We start from the raw sequence: 25344 nt of genomic DNA, 5'->3' as shown, positions 1-25344 counted from the left end.
GCTAGGCAGTGAAGCATTTTCTGTGTGTGTCTGGTAATCTTTCTGTCAGCTTTTCTAGTACTGTATACTTAAAACAAGCTGAATGACCCTGTTGTTCCCTCTAAGTGAATTACTCCTTGATACTGAAGGGCCAGTGAAGGTATTGGGCAGTGATTCCATTTTGCTTCATGCTTAATGAAAAAAGCATGAGTCAGTTACTACACTTAATATTTGAGGCGAATATTGACTGTTCATGTGCAAAAAATTGAGCCAGGAGAGGGGGAGAATGAGGTAATACTTATAGCACCAGTGACCAAGCAGTGCCCACCAGAAATTGCTGTATTTCAGTTCCCATCATCCCTCGCTATTGGCCATGATGGTTGGGAGTTGAAGTCTAAGAAGATCTTGACTGTGTTAGTTGATGTATTGAAATTTCCCTTGCCATTGTAAATAGGAAAGGCATGCAATGTACTGCAATCACACTTCATGCCTTCCCATTTTGATTACTCTTCTCTTGTTAATTAGATCAGTCTTTTCCTTCTAAAGTGCAAGGTTATGTACACATAAGAAATCCTTGCTTTGGTTTGAACTAGGTTGTCCCTTCTACTTCTCTGTTTACATGCTTTTTGGATGTTTGTGGTACCTGTCCTATGAAGAATAGCATACCATCAGTGTGCATGGTGTACAAGAAGACCAGTTCCTGAATACCTTATAAACCTATTTGACACTGAGTTGAACATTGTATCAGAGCCCTCCAAGAGGCAGAAGCAAATCTTGCTCTTGCATTTGAGAGTTGTACTCCTGTTACTTTTTATGAGGGACGCAGAAGGGGCACACCCAGTGGGGTGGAGCCACCACACAGCTGTGTTGCTGTGCTTACCAGAAATGAGAAAGGGCAGGGAGGTCAGTGCATTGTGGGTGCTTTTGGGCAGGGGTTCCATGGTACTTGATGACATGGGAATACTTGGAACTGCTTGTGGTAGATACATCTTTTGCTTCATGGTTTCTGCTGGGGGACATAATCCTTGACTATTGAAATTCTGATCAGATTCTGATTCTCATTTGTAAATCTATGTGTTGTTACACGCGTTCACTGGATGTTTTTGAGAGTTTGCTGTTCTATGCAGCTCATGTAAAAGTCTTAGAGAACATCAGTTACTGTTTATCTCTGGGTGGGGAGGTAGTAAGAAAGAAGGCCCATTGGCAGTCATGGATTTAGTAAGCAAGGAATAGAAGCCTCTGATGCCATGGCAACTTCAATGTAAAATATAATCCCATGCTTCTTCGTGATTAGCTCAGTGAAAAGTTTTCAGGGTCTCTTTAGAGCTGTCATGCTCATTTTTGTAATTTAGTCAGAAAACTAAAGTAGAACCTTTGGATGCATGCATGTGAGAAATTGGGAGAGGGATGGGGAAAAGTATCTTTTGGGAATTTTTAAAAGCATTTGTTTTTATGTTGCTTTGATCCAGCTTACAGGTGGCAGTCACGGTCAATCCCTGAAGATATACGGCCAGAAATATGGATTGCACGGGAATTACAACGCATTGGAGATGAATTTAATGCTTCCTACAGTCCGAGAAGGGTAACTTAATTTTTTAATCTCTTTGCTGCAGCCCTGTATGCCCAAACAGGGGTATTCTTAGTTTTGGCAGGAGAAAGCACACACAACAAAGATGTTGGTTCCTTATTCATAAAGGTATCAAACTGCACCAAATGTGCCGAATTTGCAGAAAGCTGCATCCTGCTTCCCCCACTCATCTACTTATAAACTGCTTGCTTTTTTTCTTCCTGTAGCACATCAACTTTATTTGTATTAATTCAGGTCTAATATATCCCACATTCAAGGAGCTTGAGGTGAGTTCATGGGCCCCTTTGTGTGTGTTTGCAGCAGAGTGTTGATAGTGGCAAAGTCCCTGATTGGTGGGTGCTGGCAGTCTTTCTGGGGACACTGGGGGTGCGTCATTCTCCTGCAGCCTTTGTATTTTCTGCTTGTGGGTTTTCCTGCACTGAGCTGAGCATTCACTGGGTTGTGCAGTCATTCTGCTGGGGTAGCAGCACCGTTTCTTCTTCTCTCCCCAGTCCCCAGTGTAACATACGTATAAGATTGCCCTGCCCAGGCCTTATTACTCAACTTGATGTACTTGCATGTTTACGTATTGTGACTAGGAGTAAAAAAATTGCACCATAATGTAGAAATTCCTTATCAGTGGCATTCAGAGGGATGTTTACTGAAAGCCAGAACTGTGTGTGCACATACTGGTGTTCTTTCCAGTTTTCATTCAGTACCAATTGAAAGAATCTCATAAAGCTACTTTTTAAGAAGACCCCCTAACTTTAAAAAAAGCAAACTATGGTTGGTTTTACTGAAAAGCAGTTGTGGGAGCTTGCAAATTTTATCAGAGCAACTGGGATGGGGTAGGGTGAAGAGACTTCTTTGTGGGGCTTTATGTCAGTCAAAATTGCCCTTTGCTGCTTTTCTTCCCTATTAAAGTATGGCAACTGTTTCTGTGTTTCGCATAGATACTTTAGTTTGACTTGGAGGGCTTTGTCAGGAGTGTGGCTCCCAGCAAAACATAACAAGAGCGGGGAATGTATTGCCATTTCCCTCTGTTGTAAAGTTTGGGATATTCTGGTGTACCTTATAAGTATCTGTGCAGGGAGGAGAGAATGAAACTATTCAGTCAGCTCAGTGACAGGTTAACTTCGATAATCAATAGCTTTGATATCAGAAACTCTGTAAGTTCAGTGGTAAAGGCTGTGTGTCTTAGTATAACAGTCTTCCCCTAACCTTGTGCCCTCTATTTCTATTACAGCCATAGGCAAACTTGGCCCTCCAGATGTTTTTGGCCGACAACTCCCATGATCCCTAGCTAACAGGACCAATGGTCAGGGATGGTTGGAATTGTAGCCCCAAAACATCTGGAGGGCCTGTTCTTGCCAGTGCCTGTTCTATTAGCTCCAGCCAGAATGGCTGATGGGAGTTGTAGTTCAAAACCTCTGGAGGGCACCAGGTGGAAGTAGAAGAACAGTAGAAAAACAAAACAGTCAAAATGTTTGCAGTAGCGCTGTATTGAATACAATTCTACCCTTTAAAATCACAAAGGAATTCAAAGTTGGGGAAGGGTATATATTTACTGTCTGAAGGAATAGTAGGTAGAGCTTAAGAACTGATTTATTTCTTTTCTTCCCAATACTTTTGTCCATATGGTGGTTGAACCTTTGTGGTCTACGGTGCACTTTTATAATTCTGTGAGCAGTGTGCCAGAGAAGTCTTCACTTTAAATATCTGTTGCTAGCCCTGCTCCAGCAGCTTATTACTGGAAAATTAAGCAGGTAAAGTGTTTTTCTGGTATGGAGAGGAGATGGTGGGAAAAGCTTGAACTGCCAAGTCTCAATGTGCTTGGCAAGGCCAAGTGGAAAAGTTGGCAACCCTTTGGTAGTTTTTGGTAAAGGTATGCTTGGTTTTTAGTCAAAACTTGAAGGAGACACCACATGTGTTTGATCCATGTGCACCAATGCCTTGCATCTACCTACCTGTTGGCTGCTAGTGCTTTTGGTGAGTGGTAGTGTCTCCAAATGTGTAGATTCCCTGCTACAGTAATGCAGCTGCCTAATGATCACAATTCTGTGGAATTTATTTTATTTAATATGGGGTTGCCATACATTCAGAATTTGCCGGACATATCTGGAATACTGCAGCTGCAAGCAGTGTCTGGATGGAAATTGGTGAAATGTCTGGCAGCACTGACATTTTTGCCGATTTCCCTGAGAAATATGGCAATCCTATTTAATACATTTATTTACCGTGCTTCATTTGGCTGTTCACAGAATTTGGGCTACAAGACAGCATTCTGCTTGCTTTTAACTATTGAGAGCAAGATACTTCCTATCTGTCCTCTGTGCTTTGTTACTGGAAGCAGAAGGACGACACTGTAACTTTGCAGACAAGGAAGGACTTAACACAGTGCTTCTCTTCTGGGCATGTACAGACATGTCTATCCCTGCAGTAGTCTGATTCTTCTTACTTTATCAGTAGTGAAGAGATTGCAATTAGTTTTATTTCAGCAAAAGGAACCAGTTGTTCAAAAACGTATAAAACTTCGGGATCTATTTTTCCTCTTCTTTTTCTGTATGTAATGAACTGCTAATTCCCCAGTGTGCAGTGCAGTGACCTCATTTCCATTACCATTGCACTTCTTGTGTCTTGTTCTGCCTGTCTCATGAATGGTGCAGTTCTTTTGCCTTTAGGCAGTGTTGGCAGACCTAATAACCTGACTTGGAAGTGCACATGTTATTACCACAAACTGATCTGTGGCATCAATAGTGACACATCTCTCTCTTTCTTACTCTCCCTCAGGGGATATGGAAGATTCACAGTCTAGCATTCAGTTAAAGATTCCTGTGCTTGCCAACTGAAGTGACTGCATGGGGTGGGTGGCAGGGGGGGCATGTTCCGGATCAATAACTGGATAAAGATCAGGAAACAGAATAGGAAATAAATGGACAGTTGTCACAGAGGAGGGCTGTAAGAAGAGGGTTCCTCCAGGGATTTGTGTTGGGGCCTGTGCTTTTTGACTAGATGATTTCTTATCTGGAGTTAGGGGTGGGAAGTCAGGGTGCCTTTATGACATCGCATTATTCAGGATTTTAACCAAACTGCGGGAGGCAGCGCAAGACAGGAGTGCCTGGCGTGCTCTGGTCCATGGGGTCACAAAGAGTCAGACACGACTAAACAACAACAAGGAGCTCTATAAGGAACTTGCAAAACTAGGGGAATAGGCATAAAAATGGCAAATGCTGTTTAGTATAAGCAAGTGATGTACAGTGGAGCAAAAAATAAGAAATCCTAAAGTCACAAATATGCTCAGGGAATCTGAACTGGTAGTGACTGATGGGGAACCTTGTGGTCGTGGCAAAGATTTTGATTCAGCATGCAGCAGCTGTGAAAATGTGAATTTCATGTTAAAGACGGTTAGGAAACGGGTTGAAAGTAAAACTACCAATATCATGTCATTATGCAAATCTATGGTACAACCACAATTTGAAATGCTGTGAACAGTTCTGATGGCCACACCTCAAAAATGATAATGCAGAACTGGAAAAAGATTCAGGAATGGCAACCAAAATGATCAGGGCGTGAAGCTATGAGGAAGATGACAATATCTGCAAGTTTTTAGTATTAAAAAAAGGCAAGTGCAGGTCTCATAATAGTCAAACCTGGAGTCATTCAGTGAAACCGAATGTTAGGAGAATGAGTGCAGACCCAAAAGGATGTTATTCTTTACACAGCACATGATTAAACTATGGAATTCAATACCACAATATTATATAGCCACCAGTATGGATGGTTTTGGGGACGCGGGTGGCGCTGTGGGTTAAACCACAGAGCCTAGGACTTGCCGATCAGAAGGTCGGCAGTTCGAATCCCTGCGATGGGGTGAGCTCCTGTGTTCGGTCCCTGCTCCTGCCAACCTAGCAGTTCGAAAGCACGTCAAAGTGCAAGTAGATAAATAGGTACCGCTCCGGCGGGAAGGTAAATGGCGTTTCCATGCGCTGCTCTGGTTCGCCAGAAGCAGCTTAGTCATGCTGACCACATGACCCGGAAGCTGTACGCCGGCTCCCTCAGCCAGTAAAGCGAGATGAGCGCCGCAACCCCAGAGTCAGCCACGCCTGGACCTAATGGTCAGGGGTCCCTTTACCTATACCTTTATGGATGGTTTTTAAATGGGCTTGGACAAATTCATGGAGGGACAAGGCTATCAATGGTTACTAGCCATTATGACTAGTTCCAGTGTCTGAGGCAGTATTCCTCTGAAATCCCGGTTGCTAGGGAACATCTGCATCTGGGCTTCTCATGGGCATCTGGTTGGCCAATGTGAAAAAGATGCTGGACAAAAATGGGCCTTTGGTTTGATTCAGCAAGGCTCTTTCTTGTAAGGAAATATGGGTGAGATGAGATACCTAATCCTCCACCCCAAAAAACTATTGGGGCTTGGTTGTGGGATGGGGAAGCTGCCAGGGGACAAGGAAAGAAGGGTTAACCTGCCAGCTGCCGCTTTCCCCCTCCAGATGCCCCTGTGTTATTTGCATCACTGGTTAAACCAATTTGAGTGATTTTCCAGGCTGCAATTTTCAGCTTAAGAAATATTTCCTCAATAGTGTTTTGCTTCCCGTTAGCTATTTGTTTTGGCTAAACTTCTCCGGCTGTTTAGTATGTTTTATATTTAGCTCCTTCCCGTTTTTCACGCCTTTATTTTGGACTATGTAGCTTTTCTGTTCAGCTGGCAAAGCTTCACACACCTGATTTGTCACACATCAAAATAACGTGCAGAAGGGGTGTTCCGTAATGAACTGTTGTGATGAGTCATTTGGTTTACATATGAATTGGGTTTTAGACAGCTTTTTGGTTTCCTCATTCATATCTGGAAACTTGAGTAGAATGTGCTGCTAAATGTTACTCCTGATAACAATAGTAAACTCACAGGAGACTTCAGAAAGAACGAGTGGCTGTCAAGGTCTGTTTTTGTTTCCTATGCACCTGCTTCCCTGGATTGAACTTGCAGATTGTTTTGATTTGGGTATTTCTTCATTCCACTGTTGTGCCAGTCCAGACACTTGTATGCAGAGGTGATTAAGGCCCAGAAGTTAACTCATGGGAGGCTGCTTACTTGAGAGAATTGCAGCTAATCCAGTCGGGTTCTAAGTGCATGTTTCGGCTCTCTGAGAACATTCCTCAGTGACCATGGCAAATTCAGCATAGTCTGTATGAGCTGAGACTAGCAGCACATGGGGACATGGCAGGAGTTAACCTAATTGTAAAGTCTGAAAACATATAGTCTTGCAGTAACCTTGCACCAGCGTTTTGGAAAAGTACAAATGATTGGGGTTTATTGGAGACTACTTTGTTGCTTAACAGTTCTTTTGATTTTTTTTTTTGTAGTAGCCATCTTACTCGACTCTCTTATTCCTTTCCTAGTTGCCTATGTATGCTCACTGCTACATATTGGCTCTTCTTTCTTGCCACTTGCTGCTATTTCAGCCTATTGCACTATTAATTTAAAGCAAATTAAATATATTGAAAGACTGAAGCCTTGCTTGAATCTGGACCCAGGATTTGGGACATGCCTTGACCTGAATTTTCTTATGCAGGTAAGACTTGAAGGGAGTAAAATTCTGCTCCCAGGCCATGGTTTGTTTCACCGAGGTCATCTGTAGGCCTAAAATTGCACGTGCTTTCGCCTCTACCTCACAGTGTTATAGAGGGCCTCTGAGCAACCACCTCCTGGGTCACAGAAGCATGTCCATGTACAGGGAAGATCTGAGGTTAGATTTTATTGATGCAGTTTCTCTTCTGATTTGATCTGCCTGCATGGCTACAGACTTCTTGCTTGAGCAAGGCAAATTAAGTGTTCCTCTTTTCTGTAGGGCCATCACAGGGCCTGAGGGATCCATTCTAAGAGAGAAAGTAACTCTGTGGCCTTATTTTCGGAACTGCTTTCTTACCCATCAGCGACTATTTTTCTTTCATTTTACTTTTGTATACAGCTGTGTGGAACCTCTTCCTAATATTGAGCTAGAATTGGATCAGCAAAAACCATCTCAGGATGGTTAAGCAACTTCCAAGGTTTCCTTAAGTTCAAGTTTGTGACAGTTTACCCTCCCTCCCTCTTTTACCTGCCTGGAACCTGAAGGATAGTTTCACTCTTCTCTCCCTCCCAGAGCCCCAGCTTTTCTGCTTAGTTCACTTCATTAATAATACTATTCTCAGTTTGTACCAAATTTAAATGGCGGCCTCATTTTCTACTGCCAAAGTGAAGCTCGATTTTCTAGCATTCTCTGTAGCAGAATGTATAACTGCTGCAGTTGTATGCATTTTTACTTGAAAATAAATTGCACTGTCTTCAGTGGGACTTATTCCATCAGCCAGAATTGCAAACATCCACTGATTTTGACTCTACGCAGATGTGTTGTTGTTTTGTTGCACTTGAGTGGCTGTATTTCTGGTGTCAAGCACAAGATAGACTGGAAATATGGTCCACCTGTGTCTTTCTGTCTGCGTCCCCTTAGACTTCCAGCTTGTAGGGTTGGTCTTTGAGATAGTGTTGGATTCATAGGGGCTGGCTTCTCAGTTCTTTCAGGAAGCTTTGGGTCTTTTATTTATGCCATTTGTATCCCTCCTGTGTTTTATGGAATTCAAGAAGACACACTTGGAGTTCTCAGGCAGGATTTGACCAGTTCTAGCCAGTCCTGCTTAGCTTTTGCAGGGTTGCTGAATTACATGCTTCAACCCATTCAAAATTTCTTGTGAGCTGAAGGAAAGAAAACTAAAGGAGTGCAGAAAATGTATTAATTCAACATAATAATTCAGGATCTCTTGTGCCAGTCTTCTGAATCTTTGACCTTTGTGAATCTATTAGTTGTCTGTCTTCTGTGTGTAGTTACATTTTGCACCAGCCATTCCCCTAAAGAAGCAGCGAGTTGGGATTTTGACCTGGTTCAGACGCTTATACAGGTGGCGACGGTATTCACATGGTGGAAAAGCTAGAATGTCCTCTCTTCTTTGCCATGCATATACAGTAAATGTATGCCACAGGCACGCCATATGAATGTCATGAATATCTGGTTTGCATGAATCTTCCCCGTTGTTTTTGGGAGGGGGCAGAGATCTCATGTATTGGATGTCTGCAGAGCATACTCACTCTTGCATCTTGTAGGGGCTTTCGTCACCCCTGTGTCAGAAAAGGTGTTGGGGTACTATTTTGTCTTTTTATTAACAGGTTTTCTGTGTACCTTTTTAAAACAGTATTTGTATCAGCTTTTGGTGGCATCACTGTCTTGTGGCTTCCCACATGCTGAATGGGTACAGTGGTGCCTCGCAAGACGAAATTAATTCGTTCCGCAAGTCTTTTCATCTTGTGAGTTTTTCGTCTTGCGAAGCACGGTTTCCCATAGGAATGCATTGAAAATCAATCAATGCGTTCCTATGGAAACCGCCTTCAGACCAGGTCCGGGGACAGTCTGTCCCCCGACCTCTTCTGAAGGCTGGCGGGGGCATTTTAAAATCGCCCCAGGACAGCGGAGGAATTCTCCGCTGTCCCGGGGCGATTTAAAAGCCCCTGGGAAGGCAGTCAGGGGGGACAAAGACTTTTGCCCCCCGCCGGCCTTCAGAAGAGGTCCTGGACCTCTTCTGAAGGCCGACAGGGGGCAAAAGTCTTTGCTCCCCCCCCCCCCGCCTGCCTTCAAAAGCCATCCGGGATAGCGGGAAGCGCTTCCCTGCTATCCCGGACTGCTTTTAAAATGCTGGCGGTGGGGAGCAAAGCCTTTCGGCCCCCGCCGGCCTTCCTGGACCTCTTCTGAAGGCCGGGGGGGGGGGGGAGAAAGGCTTTGCTCCCCACCGCCAGCATTTAAAAGAGGTCCCCGGAGATTTCCCTATGGGCTTTCTTCTTGCGAAGCAAGCCCATAGGGAAATTCGTTTTGCGAAGTGCCTCCAAAACGGAAAACCCTTTCGTCTAGCGGGTTTTTCGTCTTGCGAGGCGTTCGTCTTGCGGGGCACCACTGTAATCATATCCTTTTCAGTCTTTCTGCTGCCTTGGATTACTCCACTTAGGGTTGCCTGGAAAGGGTTGCCATCTCTTGTCCCGCAAGCACACACACACACACAAAGCAACTTAAAATAATGCCTTTATGGTTTTGAAAATAAACTTATGAAAGGCTAATTATGGAACAATCCCATACATTTGAGATAAAAATCACAGGCTGTTGTTAGAGTGCCTCTACAGGAATTGCAGACACGAAACTGATTTCCTCCCATCTTGTTATGCAGAAGTGGAGGGGAAGTGCCTTGGTCTTATCGCAGTCCCATTATGTCAGGTGAATCAGGGCAAGGGCTTGGTCAGGCAAACTCGGCAGCAGCTGCCGCTGTCTTGTTCAGCTTTCGGAAATGTTAGCAAGATTCTTTATGCAGCTAAACTTTTGCTTAGCTTGAAAACCCAAAGAAGTGTCTTGTGGCATAACAGTTAGCCTTAGTTGAGTCGTAGCTCCTTCTGGCATTTCCCAAGTGCTCTTCTTTCATGCTTTTTCCCAGCTGAAACATGGTGCTAGCCTCTGGATTTAACAGATACAGAGTGGGTCTTACGGCACTTTAGAGTTTTAACAGTGGTGTCTAATGAAGTGGGTTCTAACCCACAAAAACTTAAGCCACAACAAATCTGCTAATCTTATAAGGCACTGCAAGATTCTTCTGCGCATATGTCAATGTAGCTAACCCTCTGAACTGGTCTTCTAAGGCTTCCTTCTACACATGTCTGTATGGTTTCAACCACGTGCACCATACATTTGCCACATGTGCTCATGACATTTGATTGTAGATGTAAAACTTTGCACATTACACTTCTATCTTGAAACAATGTTTTTTTAAAAAAGGAATAGAAAGTAAAATTACTAGCATGATACACCATCTGGTTAGCTTCCTTGTTTCCTTCAGGCTGTGGCGCTTACCTAAAGTTGAGCGCAGTCAACATGTTAATATGTGACCCGCCATACTTTGCATTACGTGGCTGCATCTTTTCTAATATATCTGCTTGCATATTTTTATACCCCAGACTGAACCAACTAGTGTTTACACAGGTGGAGTCACTTGAGAATAATTTAGAGGTTCACTAGTTCATTAGCTCTGGCACATATTGCCTATAGCTTTATTTAGGCTCTTGGCACAAACGACGCCAAATCACTGGTTTCTCAGATAAATTATAGCTACCAGATTTCATCCTTTGGGAATCTCTTAACATTTTCGAGAGTCAACAATTTGGACAATGACACAATTATACTCTGAGAATACCATCCTGTTTTTGGCTTCCCCTTTTCTCCTTCTGTGTGTGCTACCAGATCTCATAAATTATATACCATTTTGTTTCTTGTAACAAACCTCACATAAAACTTAGCGACAGTGAATTAAGCAGTGTAGAACAAGATTAAATATAGCGGCAGTTGCTCAAGTCCCAGCGCTGAGGGTGCTTAAGCATTCCACAAACATATTTCTTTACTTCTAGTTATAAGCATGTAGAAAACTGACAGCCAGGTAGGCAAGTGTGGCTAGTTGCTGGGGTGGGAGTGGGGATTTGTGTAGCAGGGTAGGTGTGAGCTTCTCATGAGTCTTCCTCTCAGCAGGGCAGGGGCTTCACTGGGACAGAGAGTGGAATGGCAAAATAGTCATGGTAAAAAGGAATAAACACGGTTCTGTACAAGTGTTTTTCTTTGCTAGGTGCTATCTCCTTGAAAGCTGGGGCCCTCCAAATGTTGAAGGGTGTTGGGAGTCCCAACAAGAACTGGGGGACCACAGGTTTCCCGTTCCTGCTTTAAGGCATGTTGTGTGGCACTCAGTGGCATAGCGTGGGTTGTCAGCACCCGGGGCAAAGCAAGTAATTTGCGCCCCCTAACCGGTGGAGCCAGGTAGGGACAGAGAGCTGCGAGTGCGAGCGCCCCCCCCCCGATGTTGCGCCCGGTGCGGCCGGGCCCCCCCCCCTGCACCCCCACGCTACGCCACTGGTGGCACTGTCTTTGTGACTGTATACTCAACTCAGGATACATGGACAGCAGCTATCAGTGGAAAATCTAAACTACAAGGACAGGAGGCAAACTGCAGACACCCTGCTATCTAATGATGATTTTTTTTCATGCTTTGCTGAGTGTCCCCCAAGTAGATCCATTTCTCATTAACAGGATGCATTTCTCTTACACCCTACATGATTATGAAAGTCATTTGATCTCAAATGCATTTACATGGAAGGATGTTCCACTGGAATCAGTGGAATGCAAAAACCAAGCAGAGGCATTTTGATGCTGTTGTTTACACTTCAATCTTTTGTTGCAGCCAGAGGTGCTTCTATCAGACGTTTATAAGTGGACACAGTGTTGCTCCGTTATGTATGTGGCATAGATACTGTTTTGGTTAGAGATGGACAGCACCCGCCAATTTCTGCTTTGTAGCATGAGCAGACTTAGGGGTGTTGCCCCCAAGGCAGAGGTCGGAGAGGGAGGTACAGCCCTTCAACTTTGTTCCCTCCTTGAAGTCAGCTGCAGCTCAATGCCAATTCCTATTTAGATAATAAATTCACACTTTTTAATGTTGAAACAAGCTGTGTTTTATTATTAATACCGCTATTAGTAGCAGTATTTATAGAATACTCCCCCCCAAGTGGTCAGAACACTTTGCATACATTGTCCTGGTAATCCTTGTGACAGCTCTGTGTGAGAGGCCAGTGTAATATTTTGTGTGTGTGTGTGTGTGTGTGTGTTGGGTCGTTTGAGGCCACCTGCCTCCACTGAATTCATGGCTGGGCTGGAATGTGATCTTGGGGTTTATAGCTCAGGCTGTTCAAGAGCTTACGTACTGTAGTGACTGGTTCACACAATGTGTATACAGTATATTGAATTAGGTGCTAACATGGAGTGCTTAAATTTAAAAGTGTAAGGACAGAACTGCTAAGGGGGAAGGGACACAGAGAAGGAGAGAGCAAGCATGTTTCCATGCTCACAGGTGAGAAAAAGCAGTAAGTTCTGCTCATGTATTTGCATTTTCATTTAAAGAATTGCTTGTATCCCACTTCAGATAGTTTCTCAGAACAGCAAACAGTAAAAAAAATAAAAAAACCCCACCCCAACTCAATTAAGGCAGACTATCAGAATAAAAGTAAATACAGCAAAACACAGTGTGTGTCAAAACATAAAACAAGTAAAAGCCAAATTCATGTCAAGACATCATAAATCTTAATAAATCCATACCAATTAATACAAGAACAGGATTCCTCATCTTGGCCTTATTATCCCCATCTAATCAGCAGAGGCTAATTTTCACATAAATAACATTGTTAGGTCAATAAATATTAAACTTTTATGTCATGTAGGCTACTTGTGATCACATGCGCATATGCTGTTATCTCCCTTTTCAAACAACATGATAGTTCTTTTGATTACAATGCACAAGTTGAAGTGTGGCCAAGTAGGTGATGCTAAACACCCAAAACTCAAATAAAAGCTAACTGGTTGTTTTATTATCTCACTGTGTACAGAACATCAATCTTAGCCACTTGAGCACCTGTCAGAACGACTTGCAGTGCCAACATATAACAGTGCCATCATGTCATGCTTTGCCCTGGCATAGCTTTTGCAGTTTCCTATCCTAACTGTGCTAGCATAGCAATTCCTGTGCTTGGCATATAAATTCAGTAATTATTACTGCCAGACAGGAAAGCTTCGTGAATTAAAAGAACCTCTCATTTCCTCTTGCAGGGTTTCTTGGATTACCAAGCAGTAAACCACCAGATCATAATTTTGCGCCTGTTGCATTACATCGTCCGCCTCATATGGAGAATGCAGTGACTAATGCGCCAAGAGGCAGCTTGGGATTGTTTACTCCTTTCCAGCGACAGCAACCTTGAACACAATGTCTTTGGTCTCTGGGTGCAGGTAACAGACCTTTCTTGACCTCGGATAGATCCAGCAAATGAAAAGGAGCAGAAGGACTCCATATCAGGCGGTTTGGACCTCTTTGTGGTTTTTTTTTTTTTTTTAGGAAAGCAAGTTTTTTAAATGGATCTTTGGAAATGGACCACCTTTTTAAGAAACAGGAATTCATCTGAAAGTAGAGCAAACTTTGTTTTGTTGAAAGTTCTTTAAAAAAGAAAGAAAAGAACCTTGCTATATTGCAGCTTTCAAGAAAATCATTGAATCCTGTTCTCATTTGGAAACTTGTGGGTTGCTATTATACCGTGCAACAGAATTGTCTGAGCCAGCTACTTTGTAAAGCTGTCTTAGTTTTTATATTACATACTTCCTGTTCAAAATCTTTCCAAGCAGTGAGAAGACAGACTGGTAATTTCTGTGCTACCTAAAATTCACCTATCCTTGTACATTATTCACAGAAGAAGTTTGGGGTGGGGGTGGGGAGGGGAAATACATCCATCTGCTGTTTAAGCACCATTTTTAATCTTCTGTTGGGTGAAGCAGTTGCATCTTGCAGCCCAGAAGGAGAACTCTTGAATTTGCTTTGGAAGTTGAAATTAAACTGTGAAAGTTTTAATGTTCCAAATAATGTCACCAGGTTGCCTTTTACAATTTTCTTCCTTTATAATTTGTATAGATAAGTGTGTATTCTATGACATATACTGAAGGTGGGGGGGGAGGGGGGAATGTAGCAATAAGTCATTGTACGTGGGTGAAAGCAGTTCCTATGCCTGTGCAATATTGCCCAAAGTTGTTAGCAACAAGGGTCCTACTGCATAATTTCAGGCACTGTTTTGATCCTCACTTTGGTATATTTCTCTTTGTTTTTTTAAATCCAGTCTTTGCGGTTTTTTTGTTTTTTTTAAGCACTCTGGATTTTGTTAATTGCTGCCTTTGTTTTTAAATAATATGAGAGATGACCGAGCAACCATAATGTGGAATGTAAAAGGACTACTGACTCGCTGCCTGGGTTTGAGGTCAACAGCAGCACAGTATTCAGAGGGTGAAAACTCCAACAAAAGATAGAGCAGGAACAAATTTTATTCCAGAAAAAAAGACCTTTTAACAAGTGGCACCTATTCCCCCTCCCTTTCCTAAGGTGCCAATAGGTGATTGGCTGCATTTATCTAATATGAGTTAGCTACTTTGTTTTGTGATGTTCCTTAATCAGGGCTACTTGTAATGTGATAAGAAAAACAAAAAGCTGAATCAAGGGCAACCTGCTGCAAACAGCTGAATTGTGCAACATATTAAATTGTGCAGGTTGTTTCTGTAAGCCATAAAGGGGAGCATAAGGATTGATAATTCCCAAACTGTAGGGTGGGGCACAGTGGTATGCCATAGCAAAGGGCTGGAATGCGTCTGGAAAACTTAAGTCACTATGCTGGACCGGGGAGAGTCCTGCGCATCTTTAATTCCCTCCTCTGTCCCTTTTACCCAATTTATCTGTCAATTTATGGGAAGAGGGAGTCTTCTGTGGGAAGGACTTGCTAGATTCTTTGACTCGGGTACGCTATGGGCTGCCAGGTACAGGAGAATCCCAGAAAGTATAGGAAGCTGCTTTATACCGCTGAGCCATCTAGCTCAGTATTGCCATTCTGACTGACAAGTGTGTGAGGATTCTTTCTCATCCTTACCTGTAGATACTGGGGATTGAACCTGGGGTCTCCTGCACACAGTCCTTCCCTACCTGACTCCTGACAGGCAGAAGAAGGGGAAATGTAGAGTGGCAGTAAGACCCTCTTAACTGCGTCACTCTGTAGTTGCCGATTATTGTGGGAGCAGACTGAGAAAATAGGTGTATGGTAAAGCCCCCAATCTTAATCCTAGAAAACCCTGTGTCCCATGTAATAAAGGTTTGGGAAATGCTGGGCAGAGCCCTGAAGACTCCCCGCGGTCCCTTGCATTCAGATATTACATCAGATTTTGGAAGCAGTCTTTCAGACTTAGATTTGCAGTCGAAAAGATCAATAAATTGCTTTTAAAAAGAGCTGAAATTCTCAGGAAACTGAATTCTGTACCCTATACCAAATTGGTAAAGAACCACAGTATGCACACAATCCCAAACTTAAATAAAAATGTGCCATTAAAAAAAAAAATCAAGTAAAATTCCACTAAGCCAGATGGCAGACAGTATTGGCACAGATCCCGACTTCCTTTTTTAAAGAAAATAAACCTTTTGCTTCTGTAATATCCTTCATCACGCTTCCTGATGCAATCCCCATATCTCAGAAGTAAGTTCCTATGTGCGTAGATTAAAGGATTGCAACCTGAATTGCTTCAGTTTTGGGACATTGTTCATTTCATTTTCCTCCTATAAAATCAAAGCGCTTTAACCTGTGCTGTACCATGTTATGGTAAACTGATTCATTGACTGAGTTTTTACTTTGCTTTGGGAGGCAACTGCAAAATGAGCTTCCTGGAACTGCATAGTTGCTTAAAGGTTCTGTTTGCAAGTGCCCCTTATTCCACATAATTTTATTTGGCCATTGATCAGTTACATAAAATGGTGCAGATATTTCGCATAATACAATGGGTCAACTGATTCCTGTTTGTAACTAGCTTCCAAATGCTACGTCGCCAATTTCTGGTTTCACCAGTGCCACTGAAAATGTTGTAACCTCTTTTTTAAAAAACTTGCAGTCTTTTTGGGGCTATATCAAATCCATCCTAAGTGCTATTATGTGCTGGAGAGTTTTGTCAACTTCAGCTCCTATGCCAGTGCCTGCAGACGCATCCCCTGTCCTGAATGTCTCTGCAGTAGATTATAGGATAAATCCAGATGATCGAAATAAGCTTTGGGGTCCCAAGCTAGAGAGAGGCACAAGCAACAATAAGCTGCTCACACACATCACCTGGTGCATGTCTGTACAATAGATGGTTAGTAAGATTGATATTGACAGTGCCAAACACCTCTTTGAAAACAAGAGACGAGGAAAGGGTGTGCTAAGATTCTGTCCAAACTGACAGCCATGATTTGACAGTTGCCAGTTCACTGTTGGAAACATCCCTAAGTCTTGCATCCAGGGACAGAGTCCAAACCACTTCATCCTCTTGTGCTTTTGCTATTCCAGATCCAGCCAGGGAATCATGTGCAGAAGAAGTCTTGTCTCCTTATCTGTATAGCCCTTATTTGGTCGGGCTGTTCATCTGTAAGCTCCAACGGCGATAATGTGCTAACAAGGGCAAAGCCACGGTAGCTTTGTAGCAGCGTTAGTTTCTTAATTTTATTAGCTTTGGTGAACAGTGTTGTGGGTTTTCTCCCCAATTTGCTTTAACATCAAGCAGAAATTGCAACATCACTAATAGTAATTTTGCCTGTATAATTGATTGCATGGGACCCACATAAAGCTGGTTGATTGAAAAAGGCAAAGAAGCGGGTGTTAGTCTTAGACCATTCAAACTGATATTGTGTGATAGAGATTTTTCGTGGCATCCAAAAAACCAGGGAAACCAAGGAGTTCATCTCCAGTTTAGCAATGTTGATAACACAGCTTTTAAACCGGCAGTTTGCCAGTAATCTTTCAGCATACGATGGGAAACCTGTGTTTTTCACTGGGAATAATTAGAAAGCTCTCTCTTGAGATCCAACTGACTCATATTAGTTGTCATCACTGACCCACTGCGATTCCTACTAAAATCGTTTCTGCCACCAGAATTAGTTCTCAAGAACTCACCAAAGTGTTTTCTGTTTAGTGCTTCTGCATTTGGAGCACTCTAGTTTTAATGCCTTTCTAACACAAAATCCTCCCTGCAGTCATGCTTTCAGTGGTTGGGATCCAGGGAGTTCCAGGCAAGCGCCTGAAGTGGGAGGATTCCCCTGTTCTTCATTGACATGGTTACAGAGAGTATTCTTTAGGAAACCGTAACCTATTAAGAGTGGCTTTTTTGTGGAGGGAGGGAGCTAAGGGAATAAGGAGCTGCTTTGGGAAGGGGGGTCCTGAAAGTCGCAGTGCACTCTCTTCAGACCCCTATAACCTTCCCTCCCCCTTTTCTTATAAGGCTCGGCTGGCCCAGTGCCTTGAGATGTGTACACATTCATATGTGTTAACTGCTAGCATGGGAGTGCAATTAGCTTGCTGCCATGGCTTCAGGCAAACTTAATTGTAAGCCGAAGAAATGTGGTTTTTTTTAATAAAAAAAAATTCTGTGAATTATACCATAAATCAGTAAATGGCAAGATATTGGCACTGTGTGGCCCAAACCCAAGCTCTTTGTTTTTCCAAGAAATCTCTGCCAGACATTATATCTTAAAATGCTAAATCAAGCAAGGCCCGTTTTAGTTTGTCACAGTTCAGTGCAGGTTTTGTGCCTTGACATCCCCACAGTGTCCACATTAGACTTGTGGGTTTAAAAAAAAACTTTTTCTAGAAATCCCATTTATATATCTATAACTATATATAATCCTGCCAAAACATTTTATGAAGAATTTTCTTTGGTTGTGGAGAAACCATATTCAAATTTCTTCTTAGTGTCTCCATGCTTCCCCCCCTTTAAATGATTGTAAATATTTGAGTATTTATTAGATTAGTGCAGTCCTCATCTGAGCCAAATGTCGCCTCTGTGCAATGTTCCCTCTCTTCTTACTATGTCATGTAAGATTTTTTGTACAGCAGCTGAAGTAAAACGGATTGATTTCTCTAAACTTTTTTTTGTAGAATTGACTTTGTTAAATACTGTAGATTCCCCTTTTCTTTGTAATTAATGCACTCTACTGTTCCATAATGCTGTAACTTGTAGAAATGTTGTATATTTATTTTCTGCTTATTTAAGTTCTTGTAAAGTCTCCCCCCCCCCTTTAAATTGTACTTAGTGTATATGGAAATAGTGATTGATCAGTTTAGAGCACTGTCTACTAGTTTATTGCTATTTTAGATGTTGTTTAAACCCCTTGATTTTCTATACCGTGTCTCTTGCCCATCTTTCTCTGTCTTGTTAAAATAATTGAAATATGAAGTGAAGGCAGGGATCAGTTTGATTGGGAAGGGCTTTTACATGTTCAAGGGCCACATCCAGCACTGCATTTGTGGCTTTTAAAAGGAGTTAGTTCCAAATAACTTTCTGAGGACCGAAGGCAGATTACATATTGGTTTTGATAAAGCAACATGCAGTGCTCTGAACTGGTCAGTCTTTTAAAAATGTCCAAGGAGCTTACTCGGGACACCTACTCACAGCATCCCCTCTCAAAAGTAGATTTTTGTTGCAAATTCATTAGGTGCCAGTTCACAATCTTGGTGCTTCCTGTTTCTTCCTACAATTGTGCTTACATTTAAGGGCCGTTAAGAACTTGTCCCTTAGCCTCAGTTTACGTAGCACAGGATATGACTTGTTACCTCATAAATAAGAAGTACCTGCAGTTTATTCAAGAACTACTAAATTTTTAGTGGAAGAGAGACATTTCGCACCCTGGTTTATAGACCACTAGTTACTGTATGACAGCACCATAACATCAGGTACAAACATCAATGTAGCACTGATCTTGTACTGATTAATCACTAACATGTTTCTTAGAACCCAGCATTTTTATGTAGCATTTTTATTGCAGTTTCCCTGGCTTACTTGTGTTTTGCACTGATGAAATTTTGACAGGGTAATTGCCACTTTACTTGTGCAATACTGCTGTAAATAACCGCAGATCTTTTTTTAAGATACAATCTTTTATGTTCTTAATGAATTTTATATGAATAAAACTTTCAACTATTCATTGCGTACGTTTTTTTATTTCATTTTCTTTCTTAAGTTTGCTTGTTCTTGCACAGTTATAAATGAAACAAAGGCGATGAATTGGGCTTGGACACAATATTATTTGTGCAGATCTCCCTTACATACACTTCCCTTAATGTGCATAGTCAGAAGAATCCTTGTAATGGATTCTTCAAGTAATGGAGTTGTCTAATGCAACTAGCACTTAATCACAGAAACAAGGTATAGAACTAAGCAAAAGGAAAACCATTCAAAGGGCTGCTGAGAGACTGTTGGATATGGTAAAAATGCTGATTGTTCCCACAGGGGGGGGGGAGAGACCAGCTGACAGTGTGGTACTTCTTGCTACACTTGTGGAAAGCTTCAGGGGTCTAGATGTGCTAATGGTGGCCTTCTAGTGGTGGTGGTAGTGGGTTGGAGGAGTGTCACAGGGTAGCCTTAGATCTGCAGAATTCAGTGCCCTTCATTCTGCCATTCACACAGTTCAGGCCTAAAAGGACACGAGCCCCTGGAACCGCCATGGCTAAAAGGAAGAAAAAGCTGCCTCTCTGTGCAGCCTGCTCTGCTGCAGCAAACAAGCAAGGTTTTGGATGTTGCAGCTTGCCCCCCCTGAAATGCATCCACCTCCTGTCAGGTGTGGAACATGAGGAGAGACAGCTGCAGAAAGCAGGATTCAACTCCGCATGCACAAGCTGTTCAGTGGGTGCACCAGCTAGTTCTCAATTCATGCTTTGGGCAGTATTCCCCCCCCAATTGATCCCTGTGGGTCAACTTAGACGAGGTTGATGACCTACCTGTCACTCACCTGGTGGCATTATATTGTTTGCTTACTGTCTACCTGTCAAAGCTGGCTGACCAAACGGGGGATATTACATATCTAGCCCACCAGGCCCCAAAGGTTCCCTACCCTGCTTTATAATATGATGCTGCCTTGTTTGATTAGCAGTGGGCTAATCTTAAGGAAAACATAAGGAAATCTGATTCCATGCAGTGCATAATTAAGAAGTAACTCGCTAACACAAGATATGACAGTTACTAGCTTGGATGGCATTAGGAAGAAGTGTTGGACAAATTCTTGGAGGATGCAGCCCTGCACATGCTTCCTTGCAAGTAAGCACCAATGATTCATATTCCAAAAGTAGACCACATTTCAGTAAATGGATTAGTAGCAACTTATTACCTCCTCTGCATAAGAACCGAAGGCCTAGTGGGTGCAGAATAATCCAGCTCACTGAGTCCAAAGATGAGGAAATTAGCTGCCAGGTGGAAGTCTTTCAGAATGCTGCTGCAGCCTGTAAGAGACATGGAATAGGTTTGCTACACAATGACCACAGCCAGGTCTACAGAGTCCAAAATCCTCTCATTTTCCTCGCTGCTGTGCCTAAACAGAGCAAACTGATGGTGCTGTCAAGGCTGGGTACACGGACCTTGACTGTTGCATGTGACCTAAAATGAATGCTTCTGACTTGCATAGACAATTAGTGATGCCAAGCAAGAGAGCTCCTTGATTGGCTTCAATTCCTGACTGTTTACATGTTTGAGGGCTTAATTAGCAAAGCACAAAAGAGTAGAGCAACCTCTGGATAATGAGAGGCCCTCAAGCAACATCAGTTTCATCTGGAAATTAGCGCTGATGTAAACACAAGGCTTTCTATCACTCTCCATACCCACAGGTGAGTGGAATTGTCCCTATAAGTTACATAGAGAGACACATCCTGAAACAATGACCCAAGAGTTGTTGGCTGTGGTAACCAGCCATGACTCAACCATCGTAAAAAGGTAAAGGTAAAGGGACCCTTGACCATTAGGTCCAGTCGTGACTGACTCTGGGGTTGCGGCGCTCATCTTGCTTTAGCTTCCGGGTCATGTGGCCAGCATGACTAAGCCACTTCTGGTGAACCAGAGCAGCGCACGGAAACGCCGTTTACCTTCCCGCCAGAGTGGTACCTATTTATCTACTTGCACTTTGACATGCTTTCGAACTGCTAGGTTTGCAGGAGCAAGGATCGAGCAACAGGAGCTCACCCTGTCATGGGGATTCGAACCGCCAACCTTCTGATCGGCAAGTCCTAGGCTCTGTGGTTTAACCCACAGTGCCACCTGTGTCCAACCACCTTAGCCTCAGGTAAAAACGACTTTTCAGCTTGGGCTCAAATTTTGCTTCTGGTGGTAACAAATACCAACCCCTGAAAGAGCTTAACTAAGTGCTTTCTTTCTGCCTTATTCATATGGCCCAGCTTGCCCTTCACCCATTGCTGCCTACACCATACAAAGCTACCACAGAGTTCTCATCCTGTGACTTGTAATGTGATGGGACCCTTCTCCTGCCTGTTGAATTTCCCCCCACAGCCTCTCCCTGCTGGCCTATTTGCTTCTGATGTTCCTCTTGGGCAGCTCTGAGGGCTTATCCACACTTAACCTTTTGCTCTATGATATCTAGGCACAAGCCCACACTTTCCCAGTCCATGTCTAAGTGCATTCTTTTGCCTTACCACTTTCTGCAGGAAAATCCAAACTTCATCACTGAATCACAGCAAACCTCAATTTGGGTTGTCTGCTGCAATTCAGCAGTAAACTGGGTTTTTACAGGAAAAGTGGAGGGGTTAAAAAAAAAAAAGCCAAAAGCCCTCAGACACAGATCTGGAAAGCCTGGAACTGTACCTAGAGATATGGAGCAGAGGTGGATGAGCCCTGAGTTTGGGAATAAACTGGTGGAGTGGGAGGAATTATGCTGAATGTCCTAGCTGCACTGTCAGAGGTAATACGCCTCTGAATGCCAAGTGCTGGGATCTGCAAGTGGAAGGTTTGTTGTTGCACTTGGGTCTCGTTTGTGGGCTTCCCATAGGCATCCGGCCGGCCACTGTGAGAACAGGATGTTGGACTTAGATGGGCCTTTCGCCTGATTCAGCAGCCAGGCTGCTCCTATGTTCCTGTTATAGTGGAGAATCGGTGGGAGGTTGGACAGTTGAGCGCAACGCCAGCCCTGCACAAAACCCCCTCATTGCCATCAATTGTGAAGCGAGCAAAATGTAGCCCTGCTCATAAAAGTGTGAAGACATGCCCCAGCCTTCTGTATCCATGCAAGGTCCCCCAGGGTATGCTCTTACTCAAACGTAGCATAGCGAGTGAGTCGTGTGTGTGGTTTTTAGTCTAGGAAGCACCATTCCATTCCTAGACAAGAGTGTGAGCTGCTTCCAGAGGACCCTGCTTAGTCACAAAGGACTCAGCGACCTGTTTGCAGTTCACATGCTCAGCCCCACACAGCCACACCCTGTTGGGCAGACAGAGTCTCTTGCTCTGGGTGCAAGCTCATTATTTCCCAGCACTAAACATGCACATGCAGACAATCTGCATGGGTCAGGGGCATCCACCGTATTTTCCATTCTATAAGACGCACCAGACCATAAGACGCACCTAGTTTATGGCGGAGGAAAACAAGAAAAAAAAATCTGAATCCCAGAAGCCAGATCAGCAAGAGAGATCGCTGCGCAGAGATCCCTCTCGCTGTTCTGGCTTCTGGACTAGCCGTGTGAAGCTTCTTCAGGGCAGTGGGATGAAGGCTCCTCATGCCCTCAAGAGGCTTTGCGCAGCTAAGCCAGAAGCTAGAACAGCAAGCGGGATCACTGCGCAGCAATCCCTCTTGCTGTTCTGGCTTCTGGCTTAGCCGCGCAGCCTGCATTCGCTCCATAAGATGCACACACATTCCCCCTTACTTTTTGGGAGGGAAAAAGTGCGTCTTATAGAGTGAAAAATACGGCATGTGTGGCTTCTGCTCTCTTTATTTCTGTGTTTCTGTACTGCAGTTTTAGACTGCCTTTCCAGAAATAGATCAGAGGGCGATTCACAAAAACATACTCTGCAGCAGAAGTAGAACTCACCCAAGTGATTATGATGTTCACTATTTTATATATATATATATATATATATATATATATATATATATATATATATATGCTTTCGTAGATTTTCACGGGTACAGGAATGCAGGTTTTGGTGTCCTCGGGTGTCTTCCCGTGTAAAAGTTGGGGTGTCTAGGCGACGTTTCGACGAGGTCTCACTCGTCATCTTCAGGCTGGTGCTTTCGGCTTCTTGTTACTGGAACAGAGCGGGATCTCAATGTTTGAGTTCCTATAAATACTGTAGAGGGGGTGTGGTGTCTAGCCTCCAATGTTCTGGGCAGAGAGGAAGTTCCCAGGCTAGTGTGCCTTTTCTTCTTTTGTTCCTTAATTACTTGAGAGATACCTTGAGTGATTTCTTGAGTGATATCCTGAGTACCACTTAGGTGGGTCATTAGGTGTGGATTAGTTGCTAAAGTCTTTGTGTCTTGACCTCTTGAACTTTGTGAAGAGTTTTCCTGAGAAGATGGCTGTATTGCACTTAGTTGTGCTTTGGCTTGGCTTCGTGTATAGGGGCGAGCTGTGGTTTTGTGGCTTGTGTCAGCCATATCTGTGTAGGGATTGCAGGGGGGTGCTGCAATCCCTACACAGATCTGGCTGACACAAGCCACAAAACCACAGCTCGCCCCTATACACGAAGCCAAGCCAAAGCACAACTAAGTGCAATACAGCCATCTTCTCAGGAAAACTCTTCACAAAGTTCAAGAGGTCAAGACACAAAGACTTTAGCAACTAATCCACACCTAATGACCCACCTAAGTGGTACTCAGGATATCACTCAAGAAATCACTCAAGGTATCTCTCAAGTAATTAAGGAACAAAAGAAGAAAAGGCACACTAGCCTGGGAACTTCCTCTCTGCCCAGAACATTGGAGGCTAGACACCACACCCCCTCTACAGTATTTATAGGAACTCAAACATTGAGATCCCGCTCTGTTCCAGTAACAAGAAGCCGAAAGCACCAGCCTGAAGATGACGAGTGAGACCTCGTCGAAACGTCGCCTAGACACCCCAACTTTTACACGGGAAGACACCCGAGGACACCAAAACCTGCATATATATATATATATATATATATATATATATATATATATGTAAACGTTATGCAAATAGTTACGTTATTTACCGCTTTGTTTTTGTCACTTCCCTTCCATTTAAATGCACTGAAAATAATTAACCCAAATTATTACATAATCCATCATGTAGGTTTTGGTCGTGGTAGATAACAAGTTGAATAATGTGGGCTTCAGCAGGAGCCAAACTGTAGCAGAACAGAAACAACACTGATTGCAACAAACCCAGTAGCGGAATAGAAACAACTACGAAACCAGGACAAGACAGAGATTGCTGCCTCTTTCCTTCTCCAGCCAGGGCTGGTGGGTACGGCGGAATTCATTCTCTCAAGTACTTGGGTCCCTGGTCCTTCAGGACTTTATTACATGGCAGTGCTTTCTTGACAGGGGCGGCGGGGGGTGGGGGGAGTCTTAGCATGTCAAGCAGTCCTGAGCCAGATCTTTATCGTCATTTATCTACTTCATCAGGAGCAAAGCGACTCCTTTCGCCTGCAGATAGGAAATTAAACAGGCACCGCCGCCTTGATCTGAAACTAACAGGGTGACCTCAACAGAGGCCCATCAAGCATTTTTTAAAACAAGTTCTTTTCAGCTATTCTTAACCAGTTTTGGTTTGTTCCTATCTAGTCCAAGGGTAATGAGAGCTAAAAAAAGTAATGAATTCTACCGCAGATCTAAGCCTCCAGCCTGCAAATACTCTCTTGCTTTTATTACGATGTGGAATTACAGCTTCCCATTCGATGGCCAGTGATAAACATCAAAATATCAGAGCCTATGCGAGTGTGTATTTTTAAAAATGTGACTCTTCAGTTTTTTTTTCCAGTTTACAATTGCTTTTGTCGATTCTTGAGTTTCTCGGTCTCTAAGTGACGGGTCTAAGTTAGGCGTAGCCAAAAAAGTTTGGTTGTTTTTTTTTTGGTGGGGTATACTGAATTAAAAAGGTAAAGGTACCCCTGCCCGTACGGGCCAGTCTTGACAGACTCGGGGGTTGTGCGCCCATCTCACTCAAGAGGCCAGGGGCCAGCGCTGTCCGGAGACACTTCCGGGTCACGTGGCCAGCGTGACATTGCTGCTCTGGCGAGCCAGAGCCGCACACGGAAACGCCGTTTACCTTCCCGCTGGTAAGCGGTCCCTATTTATCTACTTGCACCCGGAGGTGGTTTCGAACTGTTAGGTTGGCAGGCGCTGGGACC

The 25344-nt window shown here is 43.4% G+C and overlaps 2 protein-coding genes across 17 annotated transcripts in view; one reads left to right on the top strand and one right to left on the bottom strand.

The window, feature by feature from the left end:
• Positions 1-19181, top strand: part of BCL2L11 (BCL2 like 11) — a 98498-nt gene extending 79317 nt beyond the window's left edge. For 2 of the 3 annotated variants that reach the window (XM_083733832.1, XM_083733833.1), the window contains exons 4-5: positions 1449-1561; positions 13267-19181. In XM_083733832.1, coding sequence (XP_083589958.1) covers positions 1449-1561; positions 13267-13356 — 203 coding nt within the window. In that variant the 3' untranslated portion in view covers positions 13357-19181. The remainder of the gene's footprint in view (positions 1-1448; positions 1562-13266) is intronic. The other variant, XM_083733834.1, reaches the window with a different exon arrangement.
• LOC310842037 (uncharacterized protein) overlaps positions 1-25344 on the bottom strand; it is a 292099-nt gene that overhangs the window by 25721 nt on the left and 241034 nt on the right. For 12 of the 14 annotated variants that reach the window (XR_014562784.1, XR_014562785.1, XR_014562786.1 and 9 more), the window contains one exon: positions 20363-20474. The exons of the other annotated variants lie outside the window; for them this stretch is intronic. Coding sequence is in view for 6 of the 12 variants with exons in the window: in XM_083733904.1 (XP_083590030.1) it covers positions 20457-20474 (18 nt within the window). In the remaining 6 variants the exon portion in view is untranslated. The remainder of the gene's footprint in view (positions 1-20362; positions 20475-25344) is intronic. 14 annotated transcript variants of the gene reach the window in all.

The sequence above is a fragment of the Podarcis gaigeae genome, assembly GCF_964106915.1.
Source record: "Podarcis gaigeae genome assembly, chromosome: 3".
Lineage (NCBI taxonomy): Eukaryota > Metazoa > Chordata > Lepidosauria > Squamata > Lacertidae > Podarcis > Podarcis gaigeae.
Note: the sequence above shows the minus strand (reverse complement) of the source record. Positions and strands in the feature narration are given on the sequence as shown.